The sequence below is a fragment of the Camellia sinensis genome, chromosome 9 (assembly GCF_055761805.1).
Source record: "Camellia sinensis isolate YWXY chromosome 9, ASM5576180v1, whole genome shotgun sequence".
NCBI lineage: Eukaryota > Viridiplantae > Streptophyta > Magnoliopsida > Ericales > Theaceae > Camellia > Camellia sinensis.
In genome coordinates, this window is record NC_138969.1 from 11,604,923 (window position 1) to 11,621,994 (window position 17,072).

Below are 17,072 nucleotides of genomic sequence, written 5' to 3' on the forward strand. Positions count from 1 at the left end.
TAATTTTGTTAAATAAAAAATATTAATAAAAAGATATTTGTAATCTTTCAAATCACAAAGATAATTTGTATTTTAAACAAATCTAATAAATGTATTGGTAATTTATCTAAAAAAAAAAAAAAAAACCATATATACATTCTTGAAAATTGAATTGAAAAAAAAAATATTAATAAAAAAATAAAGAAATGCCAGCACAGCAGCTAAAAACACTCTCTTTCTTCTTACCTTACGCCATTAACGCCAACAGTGACTGATGATGAATGATCATTCTCTCTCTCTCTCACTATCCTCCGTTTTTCTCTCTCTAGAAAAACAAATCTTGGTAGAGACTCAAAAGAGTCAGTTGTCAGGTTAGGGTTTTTATAGCATTTTGGAGACAGAGTTTCAGAGACCACTAAAAGAAAGAAAATCAGATCAAATTCCTCCAGATAAGGTGTGGAAGCTTCACTTCTGTTCTTTCCTTTGATTCCTTCTTCTTATATCTGTCTTTTATTTTTTTGGCTTTATTCAATAATTATATATATGTCTCCTAGATTTGTTGAAGTTTCCTAATAGAACATCATCATAGAATCATTTTGTATCTTTAGACCCTTGAATTCCTGTGTTTTTTTGGGTTTCTTGCTTGATGATTTTTAGGTGAACATAATCTGTAGATTTAGATCCAATTTTGATGGATTTTTTTTTCTTTAGATCAAGAAATGAAACATTTTTACTTTTTATATTGGTCTCTGATTCTGTAATTTTTTTGGGGGGCCTCTTTTTCTGTAGATATAACCAGTAAAATTTGATGTTTCAGTTTCAGATTGAATTTTTGATGGGTTTCTATTGGGTTTGATTCACATATATGGGAAGAGCTATATTTGATGGTAATCTTTTTTGTTGTGGGTTTGGTGAAAAAGATGCTGAATTTTGAGAGTTCCAGATTGGTTTGTTGATGGGTTTTCAGTAGATTTTGATGTTAATCACAGCTTCATTTATTTAAAGTTTGTGAAAATGGAGAAGCAAACAAATTTTGGCTGTGGGTCTGTCGTGAATTCGGGTAGAGAAACGAAATTAGAAGAAGATGAAGAAGATTTCCGGAGTTGTTGCGAAGATGAAGATGAATTGATGGAGAGGGAAGAATCAGCGAAGGAAAGTTCGAAGGACATTCTTGATGAAGGTTCAGTGAATATGTTCTTCAAGGGTATATCGATAGCTAAGGCTGGAGAATGTGGCACTGGGCTTTCCGGGATTGGGGTGGTTATGGAAAGATCAGCTAATGTTGCTTTGATTCAAGTACAGAAAAAGCTTGATTTCTATGTAGATGAATCGGTTGCTAACTATTTAGCTTTGATGGATGGTCTGTTAGAGGCTGCACGAAATAAGATTGTGCGGGTGTTTGCTTGTACCGACTCTGAGATTTTATATGATCAGGTGAGCCATCTAATCCAGCTTTCAATATATACTTACGGTTTTTTACCATACATTCTTCAATTAGAGTCAGTGATGCAATTAATTCTGCTGCTAGTGTAGTTTCTTTATGATCTAAATGTTGGTAAAATTTTGTTTCCGACTGAATATAAACATATGAACATATATCTTTCTTTGTGTCAACTAGAGTTTTTTTTTTTCTTTTTTCCTCATGTTTGTGTCTGTTACCCATGATCTAAATGTTGATATGGTTTTTATTTTCTTTGTTATTTTGAGATATATGGCTTTTTGAGCAGGCGATATTTTGTAGTTTTTGGTTTAAATGAAATGCAAAACCAGCATTTAATGAATGCTTAAGTTCCATTAAAAAAAAAAAAAAATCGGATCACTTATCCCGTTTATTATGCCCTTATACATCTCTATGATTGAGATACAAAATTTATAAAGATTGGTTGTTTGTGTAATCCATTTGATTGGTTGGCTTGAAAACATTCTTGAAATTACGTTTCATAAGTTAAACAATACAGAAAAAAATTTGAGCAGTAATTGGTATCTTTTTCCTTTTCTAATTTTTATGTTGATGTTAATTATCTCCGAGTACCAACATATTTTCTGTGTATTGTTTCATACGTCTCAAAGTGATATGACTTTTTGACAGATTATTAATGGGGAGAAACTCGATAATCCACTTCTCCTAGCATTGAGGCAAAGGATCCTAGAACATGCAGAAGATCTGGAAGCCTTTGTTCTTAAGTTGGTTCCCCACATAGACCTAGAAAGGCCATTATGCTTGGCCCAAGTGGCGATCGGGGTTGTCTCTTTTCCTGCTGAGGGAGATGAATCATTTGAAAATTGTTCGATATGTTGCGAGGAGAAGCCATTGCAGATGACTATCACATTGAAATGCTCCCACAAGTTTTGTTCCCATTGTATGAAAACCTATGTCGATGGGAAAGTGCAATCTTCTCAAGTCCCCATTCGATGTCCTCAGTTACAATGCAAATATTGTATCTCCATCCCTGAATGCAGATCTTTTCTTCCGGTTGCCTCATATGAAATGTTAGAGAGAGCCCTTGCAGAATCAAACGTTATCAATTCGGACAAAATTTATTGCCCCTTTCCAAATTGTTCAGTTCTCCTCGATCCTCATGAATGCTTATCGACAAGGGCGAGTTCATCGAGTCAGTCAGATAACAGCTGTGTGGAGTGTCCGGTCTGTCACAGATTTATCTGTGTGGAATGTGGGGTCCCTTGGCATTCTTCGATGAGCTGTGAAGAGTATCAAAACCTCCCTTTGGATGAGAGGGATGCTGCTGACATTACTCTGCATCGTCTGGCAGAAAGCAATAGGTGGAGGCGCTGCCAACAGTGCCGGCGGATGATTGAGCTAATCCATGGTTGCTACCACATGACTTGTTGGTAAGATCACTTTCTTTAGATATATAGACGCTGCTGTTTTTCTTTTTTATTTAAAAATAATAATAATCTTAAAATCAAAACAAAAAAAAAACTACTATAAAAAGGAAACTAAATGGTATTATTTTAGAACCTTGCTAGAGACCCCCAACTGGGCAAGATCCCAGCACCCCCACCTCCACATGGCCACATGGGGGGCTGTGAGAGGAAGGCTAAAAAACAAATATATATATATATATATATATTTTGCACCAATCAAAAAATAGTGGGGGTGGTGGGGGTCACCCCCACTGGGGGTCCAAGGCATTTCTGATTATTTTAAATGTACTATTAAAGGTGGATAAGTAAGGTCTCGTTTGGGAAGCGACCGGTTTAGCCAAAAAGTCAAAAAGTTACTCAAAAAGCCAAAAAGTCAACAACCCATACAAAAAAGTCAAAATTCCCTTTTCTCTCTACTTTTTGCACATCTTTTCGTAAAAAATCAAAAAGTCATTCTAAACATAGGATTGTTTTGGAAAGTTGGTAAAAAGCTGGCTTTTGGCTTTTTGGCTTTTATGGAAGTGATTTGGGAAGTTGGTAAAAGGTTAGCTTTTTACTTTTTAGTTTAATATTTATTTATGGTGTCAAATCAAATTAAAATGACCAAAATACCTTTACCCAACATAAGAGATTTATTTTTTTATTTTCTTTTCATAGGCCCTAATTTGTAATTTTAGGGCTGCGTTTTTGGCACTTCCCAAAGGGATTTTGTTGCATTTTTGGCAGCCACGTTTTTGGATTTGTCCAAAAATCCAAAAACGTGGCTTTTTACTATGTTCCCAAAATGGCACATAGTTTTTCTGATTTTAGCCAAATAACTAAAAAATTACTAAATTAGCCTGTTCCCAAACGAGGCCTAAGTTTAAATAGAAATTTTCTCCCCTCTTCTAGACGTGTGTTGTGCATTGGGTCGCCCTTCTACATGTGTGCATGTTAGACAAGTTAGCAGTTTGGCTCTGAAGTAAAATCATAAATGTATCTTTAGAGCAGTGATGGAAAGAAAGGTGTTACATACCTGCACCACATGAAAATAATCTCATTTAATAAATCCATTTATGGTGGGATTTTTTAATTTTCTTTCAAACCAACCCTTCAAAGTAGTATGTGATGACAATATTCTGGCAGTACTGTTCACACCTTATTTTTTGTTTGAGGGTCAAAAACCTTATGAAAAGCTATGTAATATGGCCTCTTCTAAATTTGTGAAGTATCTGTGTCAAACTTGATCCTTGGGTTAGGGTGTGAGATGCATCCATCATGCTATTGCACATGCACCCAACATTTTACTATGAAATTATGCATAAAATGCTCTATGCTAGTCTGTGAATAGCATTAATTTTTACCCTAAATAAATGAAAGAAATATGAAATTTACCCATGCCTTGGTCTCATTGTGCATGAGAATTAGATGAACTTGACACTTGGACACATACTTGCATCTGACCGTACCCAAGATGAATGTAAGAAGTGTGAATTTTTTTTTAATATTTTACTTATAATTATTTTTATGCCCCTACTAGACAAAAACCCTAGATCCGTCCTTATTAGCTGTACCCAAGCCCATGTAACATAGATGACTAGTCTGGAGTATCAGCTATTAGGAGAAAAAAAAAGACCTAATAAAAAGGGGAAAAAACTGTAGAGATATCCACCAAAGTGGACTAGATTTTCCAGTTCCCACCAAAGTTTCCTTCCTCTCCTTTGCTTGGAGATTACTCAATGTCTCATCTCTTTACATTGATGGAAGATGGCTTTTTTACTGGATTTTTTCTGGTGTTTATTAGCCAGTCTTGGGTGGAGAGATGCCGACCAACAAGGAGAGGTGGTCAAAGCCCATGGTGCGTAGAAGGGGAATTTAATGTAATTCAATTTTCGGTTAGAGAAGGCTTGTGTTCTGCTATTACCTTTTCTCTCATTTGTATTTATGTTTTTTGTCCATGTGCCCAGACATGCGGATGTGCTTTCTTTTTGTGTTTGCCCATGCACGGCTGTAAAACAAGAGTGGTTTGTTATGGACTATATGTTCAGATTGAAATTTATTATGGTATATCATTTGAGAGAGACAATATTCCCTAAAATATTGACCTTAAACTATGTTCAACAATTCTCTCGACACATTAATCTAAGAAGTACGGATACAGACATAAAAAAGTGATGGTGATTCTTTCCACTTCCCCCACCCCCTTTTCCTCTCTTTTATTGTGTGTGTGTGTGTTATTTTTTCACTTTTTGAAGTTCTGATTATGTGATTTGTGTCTGCAGGTGTGGGCACGAGTTTTGTTACTCATGCGGTGCTGGTTATCGAGACGGCCAACAGACATGTCAGTGTGCATTCTGGGATGAAGACAACTCCGAGGACTTGGTCGCTCACCCAACCCAAGAATCCGAACAATGGGCATGGGATTCGTTCGACTCACTCCCCATGATTATGGATGCTTACACTGATCAAGAGAGATCACAGCTGGCGCTGATCCAGAGGTTCCTCGCAGGTGGATTCAGTCTGAGCGATCATCACCCTTATCAATCGCCACCTCGCTGTACAGACTCTTATGTCGATGCAATGAAGGATCTTCATCAGCTTCCTTGGCTCGAAAGGTTTGTATCGGTAATTAGCGACAACTACTATGATGAATACATTCAATGAAGCGAATGTAGCGCTGGAACGTTCCAGAAACTGGAAATAAGCCGCTTTGCTCTGGAACTAAGCCGCTTTGCTTCGTGGAAAACGCTGCGAGGAGGTAGAGAGTCTCTCACTCTTTTACTCCATTTTATTTTTAGTGACTACACAGAATGGGCACTTGTACTTTGATATGTAGTTTTCATTAGTGATTTCTTTTTTCTTTTCTTTTTTTAAATGGGATAGTGATTTCTATGTTGGATGACCTTTTTGTGAACTTGAATTTCCTTGCTTTAAGGGTGAGGAATTGTTGCATCATGATTTGCTTTCTTCTTCAAAGAGGATAGAAAAGAAATTTGAAAAATATATGTTGAATTACAGATTAAAAATCAATGAAACAAGCATGTTCATTTATTGTGGTTCTCTCCCTTAAATTTTCAAGAAAAATGCTCCGTAGCTCGAGAAAGTGAGGCTTGAATGGTACGGAAAATATTATCTTACCGGTAAGAGAATCAAAAAATATCTTAAAACGACGTCGTTTTGAAATTTCGAGCCACTCGAGTCACGAAAAATTCGAGCTACGAAATAAAGTTGAATTTCCAAATAATTGAGATGTGTTATCCAATGCTTTGAAATGGGTGTAAAATTGGTCCGGCTCAGGTCCAGGCCAGATAAAATACCTTACGTCTAGGCTCATTCCTAAGCTAGGCCTAAGGCCTGGGTTTGTGGACTTGCAGATTTTTAATTTTTCAAAATTTTATAAATTTTAGTGTAAATAAACATTAAAAAATGGTGACTTAGAAATTAAAAAAGAGAGTAAAATTAATGTAAATAAAATTAACTAGACAAAAATGATAGAATATAAATGATGAATTGTATTTATGTTAATTCTCCTAAATTTGTAAATTAAGATTTCATTTATAGTGTGCATTTTCTTTTTATGTTTTTTTTTTTTAATCAAACTAAACATGGGATTGGATATTCCGACTTTTGATAAAAATGACTTTCAATTCTTGAACCAAATATTGCTTAAGAGTTGTGCTATTTTAGCTTTTGTTTGAGATGTGTGTTTATATTTTGATTTTTTAATTTTTTTAATTTGGGGTTAAAAAGTCTCATTTGGGATGAATTTTTTTGGCTTTTTTGACTTCTGTGAGAGAAAAAATAAAATAATTATGGTTTAAAAATGATATTTTGTCTTATTAATTTTTTAATTTATTTTATGTTTTTTAAACTAAAATAGTCTTAAAATTGCATGGCAAACATAGCCTTTGTCTAAAAATTTGCAACAAATCACAACTTACCACCTTGGATGTTTTCGAGCTAGGAGTGAACTTACAGCATCACATTTTTCATAAAGACACTGGCTTTGGTCCAGTCTAAGATCGGACTGGACCGTGCTGTTGGGCCCGTGAGGGTCCACCACGGGTGTCGTTTTGATAATTCGAACCGTTCAATGTGTAGAACTCGTCGAGTACTATAGGCCTGTAAAAAATTACGTTGATCGGATATTAATAGTTATGTGAACAAAACAGTTTTTTTATCAATCGTTAATTTTTTCACCGTCTATTTTTTTTTATACAAAACTAATTTGATCACATAGCTATTGATATCCGATCAATGTCATTTTTTACAGATATATAGTACTCAATGAGTTCTACACATTGATCGGTTCAGATTATCAAAACGGGCCCAAAAAATAGGCCCCATGGGTCAGAAGTCTTGATCTCAACTTGAGACAAGTTGGACCCTTTCATAAATTAGCTAAAAACAAAAGGTCATCTACTTTATGCATAAATTAATAATCATCTAAAGTTGCTAGTAACATTGGTTAATTTCACTTTTCTCTTAAATTATTATTATTATTATTATTTATTTTACTTTTAAACTATCAATTTTATTTATTTAGTTTTCAAATTCTCTAATTTGAGTTAATGTGATTAGAGACAGTTGTCTAAATTAGTAACCATTAAAAACTTAATTTGATGAGCAAAAGAGTCATTTTAAAATTTATATATGTTATATGAAATGAAATGAGAAACACTAAAAATTACATCAATTCAATTGATATTTAGAAATAAAATATTAAAAAAAAATTAACCATAATTTAGGAATAGTTAAGCAAGAAATCCCTTTTCTAAATCCACCAAATTGGTACCTTGATTGCTTTGGAGGCAACAAAATTGAGTAGAGGAAAAAATGAAAAAAAATCACAAATCAATTCGATCCAAATCAAATTGTCTGGTTTGATTTAATTTGATTTAATTTTTTTCAATTATTTGGTTATAATTTTTAAATAAGACAAACTTTTTCTTTATTACCTTTTTTCTTTTAAAATTCTTATCCAATTTTATAATTCACACACAACATTAGTGATTTGTCTAACCTATTTGTGCCAGCTCAACTCACCCAATAAACAATTTAATCCAATGAGCAAAGGCTACTTGGGAAAGATTATGATGCACACTATACCGTATGCACCTTAAAAGTAAAGAAAAAAATGACATAATTTTATATTTTTCAAGTCATAACTAAAAAAGAAAAAATATAACCAAACAATACATAAGGCATAATTAAAGATCTCATGAGTCATAAATAAAATAAGTTTACAATTAAAAAAAAAAATCATAATTAAAGAAGAAAATAACATAATTTAAATGTGCATATAGTAGGAGGGGTGTATAGTAGAATTTTCCTTCTCTTTTAACTAACACACTTGAGGAAAAAAGTTAAGACACTTAGGTGCTGTTTGGTAACACTTACGTTTTCTGTTTTCTGTTTATATTTACAAAAATTTAAAAAACTCAAATAAAAACTTGTTTGATAAAATTTTTGATTTATAAATCAGTGGTCTCAGTTTATAAATTTATCCAAAAAATGAAAACACAAAAAATTTGTTTCCATTTTGAGTTTTCAAGTTTTTTTTTTTTTTACCACCCAACACTAGCCACCACCCGCCACCATTTTCCACCACCACCTGCCACCACCACCCACCACCCGCCACCACCACCCATCTGCCATCCACTCGCCACCTCCACCCACCCCCTGCCACTACTACCACCACCACTACCCACCACCCACCACCCACCTGCTATCCACCACCCACCCACTTGCCATCCACCACCTACCACCCGCCACTACCATCCACTGCCTGCCGCCACCACCTGCCACCTACTTGCCATCACCACTCACCATGCACTTGACACCACCATCTACCACCTGCCACCACCAGCCACCTGTCACCCACTCACCCGCTACCACCACCACCCGCCACCCACCACCACCACCACCACCATCACCCACCCGCCACCTACCTATCACCACTACTCACCACTACTCACCACCACCCACTCGCTACCACCTACCACTCGCCACCGTCACCCACCCACCCACCCACCCACCACATACCCGCCACCCACTTGCCACCACCACTCGTCGCCGCCGCCACCACCGCCACCACCACTACCCACTTGCTACCACCCACCACCCGCCACCGTCACCCACCCAACCACCATTACCACCCACCCGCCGCTACCCGCCACCACCTGCCATCCGCCACCTACCTGCCACCACCACCCACCATCCGCCACCACCACCACCACCACCACCACCACCACCCACTCGCCACCACCCACCACCCACCACTCGCCACCGTCACCCATTCACCTACTATCACCATCTGCCACCAACCCGCCACCACCCACCACCACCACTACCGCCACTACCACCACCCACTTGCTACCATCCACCACCCACCACCGTCACCCACTCACCTGCCACCGTCACCCACCACCAGCTACCCACCACCCACCGTCACCACTTTTCACCACCGTCTTTCGCCGCCACTTGCCACCACTTGCCATTTTTCACTCTTTTTTATATTTTTAAAATTTTTTAAACATTTTGTCAATTACCAAACGCTTTTGTAGTTTATGTTTTTCTAAAAATAAACAGAAAATAAACAAAAACCAGTTTATAAAATTTTTGTAAATATAAACTGAAAACGTAAACGTTACCAAACACACCCTTATATACACAACTACAAAAATTGAACTCATTTCGCTACATTTCTCGAAGTGACTGATCTAATGTGTAGGACATTCAATAAACATAATAAATGATCTAAATGTATCAAAATGATATTTGCACCAGTAGAGTAACATTGTCAAAATTTAACATTTTGGTACTGTAAATATGTCAAATTGTAATTTAGGCATTGCCATATTTTAAATGAACAATGGGAGTTACCCTTGGGTGCGTTTGTTTTGAAAGATTAGGGGGTGAGATTAGATTATTAGTTTCACCGGACTAATAGTCCATTGTTTGTTTGAAATTTTACTCCGGACTAATAGTCTCCCCGGACTATTAGTCCTACAATCCTATCCCATGGAGGGAGGTGGGATAGAAACTATAGAATTGATATCCCATGAAATTATTTTGTGAAATATCCATTTTACCCTCCATGCTACTACTTAGTAAACAATTAGATAAGGGTAAAATAGTCTTTTCAACATTTATAAATTATTTTTTTAGTGTTGTTAATTTAAAATTATAAATTAAATAAAAAATTATAAATTATAAATTAAATTTAATTAAAAATAATAAATTAAAAATTATGGCCTTATAAATTAAATTTTTTTAGTGTTGTTAAAAAATTAAATTTACATATTAAATAAAATTATTTTTTTAGTGTTGTAAATTTAAAATTATATATTAAATAAAAAATATAAATTATAAATTAAATTTATTTAAAAATAATAAATTATAAATTATGGCCTTATAAATTAATTTTTTTTAGCGTCGTTAAAAATTTAATTTATATATTAAATAAAATTATTTTTTATTTGTCATTAATTTAAAATTATATATTAAATAAAAAATATAAATTTTAAATTTTAAATTTAATTTAATTGAAAATAATAAATTAAAAATTATGGCCTTATAAATTAATTTTTTTTGGTGTTGTTAAATTATAAATTATAGATTACAAATTTAAAATTATATATTAAATAAAATTTATAAATTACAAGGGTAAAATAGTCTTTTGAACATTTATCCTTATCCAGTCTGCCTAACCAAACATTGGATTCACTAAAACTAGTCCAATCGAGACATCTAATCCCATGATTAAACAAACATAGGATACAAATCCAATCCAACCAAATAGTCCGGAGACTATGTATCCCGGGACTAACAGTCCGATGGATTACAATCCCCCCTTATCCAGTCCGTCCAAACAAACACACCCTTAGCGTGTGTTTATTTTGAAGGATTAGAGGGTGAGATTGGACTATTAGTCTCACCGGACTAATAATTCATTGTTTGTTTCATTTTTTTTGCTCTGGACTAATAGTCCCCCCGGACTATTAGTCCTACAAATATGAGACTATCCCATCTTATGGGGAGAGGTGGGATAGAAACCATGGGATTGGCATCCCATGGGATTATTTTGTGAAATGTCCATTTTACCCTCCATGCTATTACTTAGCAAACGATAAGAAAATGATAAAATAGTCTTTTGAATATTTATAAATTATTTTTTTAGCGTTGTTAATTTAAGATTATATATTAAATAAAAAATTTAAATTATAAATTAAATTTAATTAAAAATAATAAATTATGGCCTTATAAATTAATTTTTTTTAGTGTTGTTAAAAAATTAAATTTACATATTAAATAAAATTATTTTTTTAGTGTTGTTAATTTAAAATTATATACTCCCTCCGTCCCAAAATATTAGTCCCTTATTCCATTTTTCATTGTCCCAAAATATTTGTCCCTCTTCAAAAATCAAGTACAAAAATAATATAAATTTCCTATTTTGCCATTCTTTTAAATTAATAAACAATATAAAAAGTACAATTATGACATTGATATTCTCAAAAAATGTACTATCAAAAGGATAATTTTGGAAAATCAACTTTTTTCAAATGCAATAATTGTACTATCAAAAAAAGTTGAATTCCCCAAAAGGGACCATTATTTTGGGACGGAGGTAGTATTAAATAAAAAATATAAATTATAAATTAAATTTATTTAAAAATAATAAATTATAAATTATGGCCTTATAAATTAATTTTTTTTAGCGTCGTTAAAAATTTAATTTATATATTAAATAAAATTATTTTTTATTGTCATTAATTTAAAATTATATATTAAATAAAAAATATAAATTATAAATTATAAATTATAAATTTAATTTAATTGAAAAAAATAAATTAAAATAATTAAAATATTGTGCAAAAAATAAAATAAAATAAATTTTTATTTAATCTAGTTAAAAATAATTAAAATATTACAGCTATGTTTATATTGCTATTACTTAGTAAATAATTGAAAATGATAAAATAGTCATTTGAACATTTATCATTCTCCATAATATCCTAAACAAACATTGGATAACTAAAAATAGTCCAATCCAGACATCTAATCCCATGACTAAACAAACATAAGACACAAATTTAGGGTTGGTTTGGCAAGGGCTCATTGGACTTTTTTGGCTCAATGAACCATAAAAGACAGAATAGGCTCACGAGCCACAACAAACAAAACATTCCATCCAACCCCATAATCATTACACTCTTCTCTCACAAAAAAATCAAAAAAGCCAAAAAGCCAAAAGCCCTTCCCAAACTAAGCTTTTGAGCCTAGGCTCATATAGTCAAAAAAGCCAAAAAGCCAACCCACTTCCCAAACAGAGGCTTAATCTAACCAAATAGTCCCGGGACAATGTATCCCAAGACTAATGGTCCGATGGATTACAATTCCTCCTATCCAGTCCGTTCCTATCCAGTCCGTTCAAACAACCGCACCCTTGAGGAATGAATGTTAGCAAAGAAAATTGGTAGTTCTTTTATTTTTCATTTTTTTTTTACATTAGAATATTTATGCTCCACACTTAAATCACGGAGGAAAAATAAGTAAAAAGAAAAAATCATTACTACCATCCAATTGAATCAGCTTCATGATCACGAGTTTTCTTATGTTTTTCAGTACATCAATTATAAACAGACACGGAATGAAGTGAATAAGCATTGTTTTGTTTTTAGTTCTCTAGTTTCCATGACATTCAAGGTTTCAAATTTTTTCAGTTTCTCCGGCAGCGCAAAACATTCGAAAGAAAAGTAAAAATGGGATCGGATTGCACAACCCAAAAGTGGTTTTCCAAGAAAACGGGTAATCAAAAGATCGAATCACTATACTTGTCTTGGTGGTTCTTGTCTTCCTATTTTATTGATCAGAAGCATCCAACAATGCCATATTGATTTAGAATTCGATTCTAAGAGTTTAAGGGTCATAAAACTTTCTATCAATTCAAAATTCATTGTTTCTTCAATGACAAGTGTACTAAAGATACAACACATGTTCTTTAAAATGTTTGCAAAGAATATGACAATAAAATAAATGGTCGAAGTATAAGATATAACAAACAAACAACCATACCTCAAAATGCTATTTTTGTGATCTCTATCATCAATTTTCTTTACACAAAGAATCATCCTCGAAATATGCACCAACCAATCTCTGCCGGAAGGATCAACAAAATTTTCAAAAATCAAAAGCCCTGTTGTCTACACTAATTGATCAAAATGTGCCCAACCTTTAACAAGAGATTTCATTTGAACCATAGCTAATTGGGCGTAGACTTGAGGCAGACATATTTGTCATCCATCTACGAGGGCCATTCGATTCGCCTAAGACATTATAGGCATAGGAAGGCCAACTTACATCCATAGCACACGAGCTTGTGACGCCGGTTCTAATAATCTTTTGTGTTCTCTCAAGAACTAAAAGATTGGAAAATGTCGAAAAGCTGTTTCCTACAAACACATTGGCTCTCAAGCAAACTTCGTAATCAATAGCTGATTGAATGAGGTAAGGGTACCTCTTGTAAATTCCCGCTATGCCCAATTTCTTCTTCTCAAAGGGAAGCAAACCTTCCTTCCAACCGTCCAAGATAGAGTTATCTTCAAGAAGACTATCGGCCACAGCAAGGTAAACAACAATTGGGCTTTTCAGGCCCGCAATATTCCCAACCCGCTCCATAATCTCCTCCTTGCTGCTACAAATTTCGCTAATGTTCGATCTTTGCTCCATTTTCTTACAGTGAATCATCCAATCCTTCTCTATCCGCATGTGAACTGCTATATAAGGAACTGGCTCCAACACAGAATTCCTCGAAACAATTTTTCTTCCTATGTCTCTAATCTTGGAGACAACTTTATCAACTTCTTTGGATATTTCATCTACCAAACCTAAGCACTCGAAGACCATGGCATAATCTTTAACAGGCCAGTGATCGTGCCACATAAATGGGTTTTTCCCAACTATCCGAATTGTTTCATACCCGTCATATGGATCGTTGCTAAACTGTCTCAGTTGATCTAGATCTCTCTCAACCGTCCACTTCCTTCCACTTCCCTTTTGAAGCTCAACAACATTAGACCGGTTTGAAAGATCTGTGTATTGGCCTAATTGGACAAACCCGTTGCAAAGCGAATTGAACCTTTCAAATTGGAAGACCTTGTCAAAGGAAATGGGTCGCAGAAGATCAATTTCTTTGTAAAACAACGAAGCACTTAGGCTCGGCATCAAAAGGGTTCGGTTTAACATTCTTGCAGTCAGGCAAGCTCTAGCAAAAGCAATCTTCTGATTGTTTAAACCCCATATGATTTGAGGAACCTCCAAGAACTTGAGTTTTCGAATTCCAAATTGTGAATTTAACAAGAAGGAATCATTTGGGATCAACATTTTAACGCTGTTGTCATGTTCAATCCCACCAAATCCAGAGAATGTAGGGATCAAAACAGATCTAAGAACCAAAGCAATGACAAGCAAAGCAACACATTTGCAAGGAATAGAATTCAAATGGGTACCGAAGAATCTCAAATGCTTACAATTCCACAAGTCCATAGATATTCAATCTTGAAAACCCAATAATTCAATCATTTCAACTAAACAAATTCAAATCTCACTTTGAACCAACATAGTTGTTCAATAAATTCATAAGAAACCCATCTCAGTGTCTCAAGATATTCTTGAATATATACCCAGCAACACAGTCATTTCGATAAGTGGATAATCACACAACTCTGATCTCAACATTTTGCTGAAAAATTCAAACAAACTCAATTTCACTCCAAAATCAACACAACATTAGTGTTTGGATCTTGGATTTGTGGAGTAAACTGTGGAGAGAAAAGAAAAGGAAAGGAAAAGTGAATAAAATATATAAGCTGAATTTTTTTCCACAAATTCCTTCTCTTCTTTGTCTCACTAATCCATTCATAAATCAAAGATCCAAACACAGTCTACAATGACCCAACATTGAAAATACTCCAGTAACTCAAAAAAATAAAATAAAAATAATCATTGATTTCTCACCTTAATTAAATTGCATTATGTGATTGAGTGAAAACCCAGATGGCAATTTCAATCGCAGAAATCCGGCACTGAAACGATCAAGAGAGTGATTCAAATCCAAAAAGGAAAAAAAAAAGATTTGATAAAGGAATCAGAATTCAGAGGAAACCCAGATGAGAAAAGTTTTAAAAAGGGGATGGGCGATCCGATCATGAATGGAAAGAAATCAAGACAAGGCAAATTCCCAGGAACCAAACACAACGCAATTAACCCATCACCAAAATGACAACCAACAATGCACAAGAAAGCTCTGGATAGGGAAAATGAAATCAACCCAACCCACAAAAAGATTATGAAAGAAGAAAATTTTAAAGTAGAGAAAGCAAATTCCTGGAAACCAAACACAACCCCATCACAATCATGACAACCAAGAATGAACAAGAAAACTCTGGAAAGGGAAATTGAAATCAACCCAACCCCACCCAACCCAACCCATAAAAGGGTTATGAAAAGCAAAGCCCAGAAAGAAAGAAGATTCAAGAAGGAAATAAATGAGGAGAGGAATAGGGAGAGTATATTGGTCTGGGAAATTTGGAGATCAGAGCAGAGGAGGCAACTGGGAAAAGACAAGAAAAGGGCAGGAAAAAGGATTTGTCAGAGGAGAGAGTACAGTTGCGCACAGCACAAGAAAGGGGAGGAAAAAAGGACAAAAATAAATTGATAAACAGAGCATGTGACAAAAAGGGCCACCTGGGTTTCACTGTTCAAGAGAGCTCTTCATGTTTTTGTTTGAAAAATGCTTGGGAGTACTAATTAGTGCTCTCACTAATTAGGTGGCAGTGAGTCCCATTATTAATGATGTGATATTTTAGTCTTGGAATTGTATTTTTTTTTTTACTTTTTTAATACATTAATGCTATTAGTAGTAATGTTTTTAGTGGGATGAATATTGTTTTTGTTTCTTATGTGAAACATAGCTGTCACATAATTATGAAATTTATTAAATTTCATTTTGAGGTACATAAAATTCCTTTTAAGTTGTACTTAAATTTGGCATTAATTTCATATCAATGAATGTTGAGAAAATTATTTTTAAATTAGTAATAAATATTACAAATATTAAAAAATAAAATCATATATTTTTTCATAAATTTGTAATTAATTTTGAAAGATATGTCAGGCATATAATTTTTTTTTCTTTAAATTAAAGGAGAAATTAAAAATAAAAAAATTAAGATTTGAGTTTTCTAATATATTATGAGTTTTTAATATTATCAATTTAAACTTTAAATTTTTGATGTATTTTAATCTAGGGGGATGCACCAATAAATTCCAAATTAATAACTTATACACTGTTTAGCCCTAAAAGTTTTCTTATAGACTGAAAGGTCCTATTACAATGTTTCAAACATTAGATTAATGTTTCGAACATTAGATTTCGAACATTAGATTCCAAACATCAGATTAATGTTTCGAACATTAGATTGATGTGCAAATGGGACTAAATGAAGCATAAGAAAACTTTTAGGACTAAATGGTTCAACTTTTCAGAAACTAGAACTTATGGGTAAATTTTCCTTTAATCTAACATATTTGTCTATTTATGTTAAGTAAAATTGATAAAAATATGAGTATTATAAGCAAATGATTTAGATTAAAATAAGTCAAAAGTTTAGAATTTAAATTGATAAAATTAAAAATAAGTCATAGTTTATTTTGATACAAGACTCAAATCTTGGCATTTTTTATTTTGTTGTTGTAATTATTCCTAAATTTGAATTTGAATTTGAATTTGAGAGTATTACGGTAATGGATTAGGATGAATTTGAAATAAGGACGGTTAATTATGTTATTATCTCTTCAAAATCAATATGATTATTATTGAATATCATTTTATCCCTTTGTGCTTCCAAAATTGAGCATTTGTACAATTTTTATAATTGAAAAGATTAAAATGTATGAATTTTAAATTACAAATAATGTTAAATTTACTATAATTATGCGGTCTTGATATAATTAACTCAAATAACAATGTAGAAATAGATATTTGAAATCCTTCGGTAGGAATTATAATTAATTGTGCGGAGAAAAAGACTTGGTTTGGCAATTACTTTTTTGTTTTAGCAAAAGAAATTTTTTTTAAATTTTTTTTTTAAAGTCTTAATTAAGTAGAAGACCCTAGATTTTTTTATATACAAAAAATGAAAAAATCCATCAAGATCAAAAGG

General features: G+C 33.4%; 2 protein-coding genes across 4 annotated transcripts; one reads left to right on the forward strand and one right to left on the reverse strand.

The window, feature by feature from the left end:
* The first annotated feature begins 210 nt into the window (after nt 1–210).
* On the forward strand, nt 211–5,895 carry LOC114265877 (E3 ubiquitin-protein ligase RSL1-like). Of its 3 annotated transcripts, none has more exons than XM_082886166.1 (4): nt 211–433; nt 803–1,413; nt 2,069–2,829; nt 5,127–5,895. In XM_082886166.1, exons 2-4 carry the CDS (start codon nt 994–996, stop codon nt 5,506–5,508), a joined length of 1,563 nt encoding a protein of 520 aa, XP_082742292.1. In that variant the 5' UTR covers nt 211–433; nt 803–993; the 3' UTR covers nt 5,509–5,895. The 3 variants fall into 3 exon arrangements, with proteins under 3 accessions (XP_082742292.1, XP_082742291.1, XP_082742293.1); XM_082886165.1 differs by having other exon boundaries at nt 214–433; nt 797–1,413; XM_082886167.1 differs by having other exon boundaries at nt 249–433; nt 769–1,413.
* A 6,872-nt stretch (nt 5,896–12,767) lies between these two features.
* Nucleotides 12,768–15,595, reverse strand: LOC114265876 (O-fucosyltransferase 23). Its single transcript, XM_028206711.2, has 2 exons — nt 14,866–15,595; nt 12,768–14,590 (listed from the first exon to the last, which is right to left on the reverse strand). Exon 2 carries the CDS (start codon nt 14,392–14,394, stop codon nt 13,084–13,086), a length of 1,311 nt encoding a protein of 436 aa, XP_028062512.2. The 5' UTR covers nt 14,395–14,590; nt 14,866–15,595; the 3' UTR covers nt 12,768–13,083.
* Nucleotides 15,596–17,072: the final 1,477 nt, after the last annotated feature.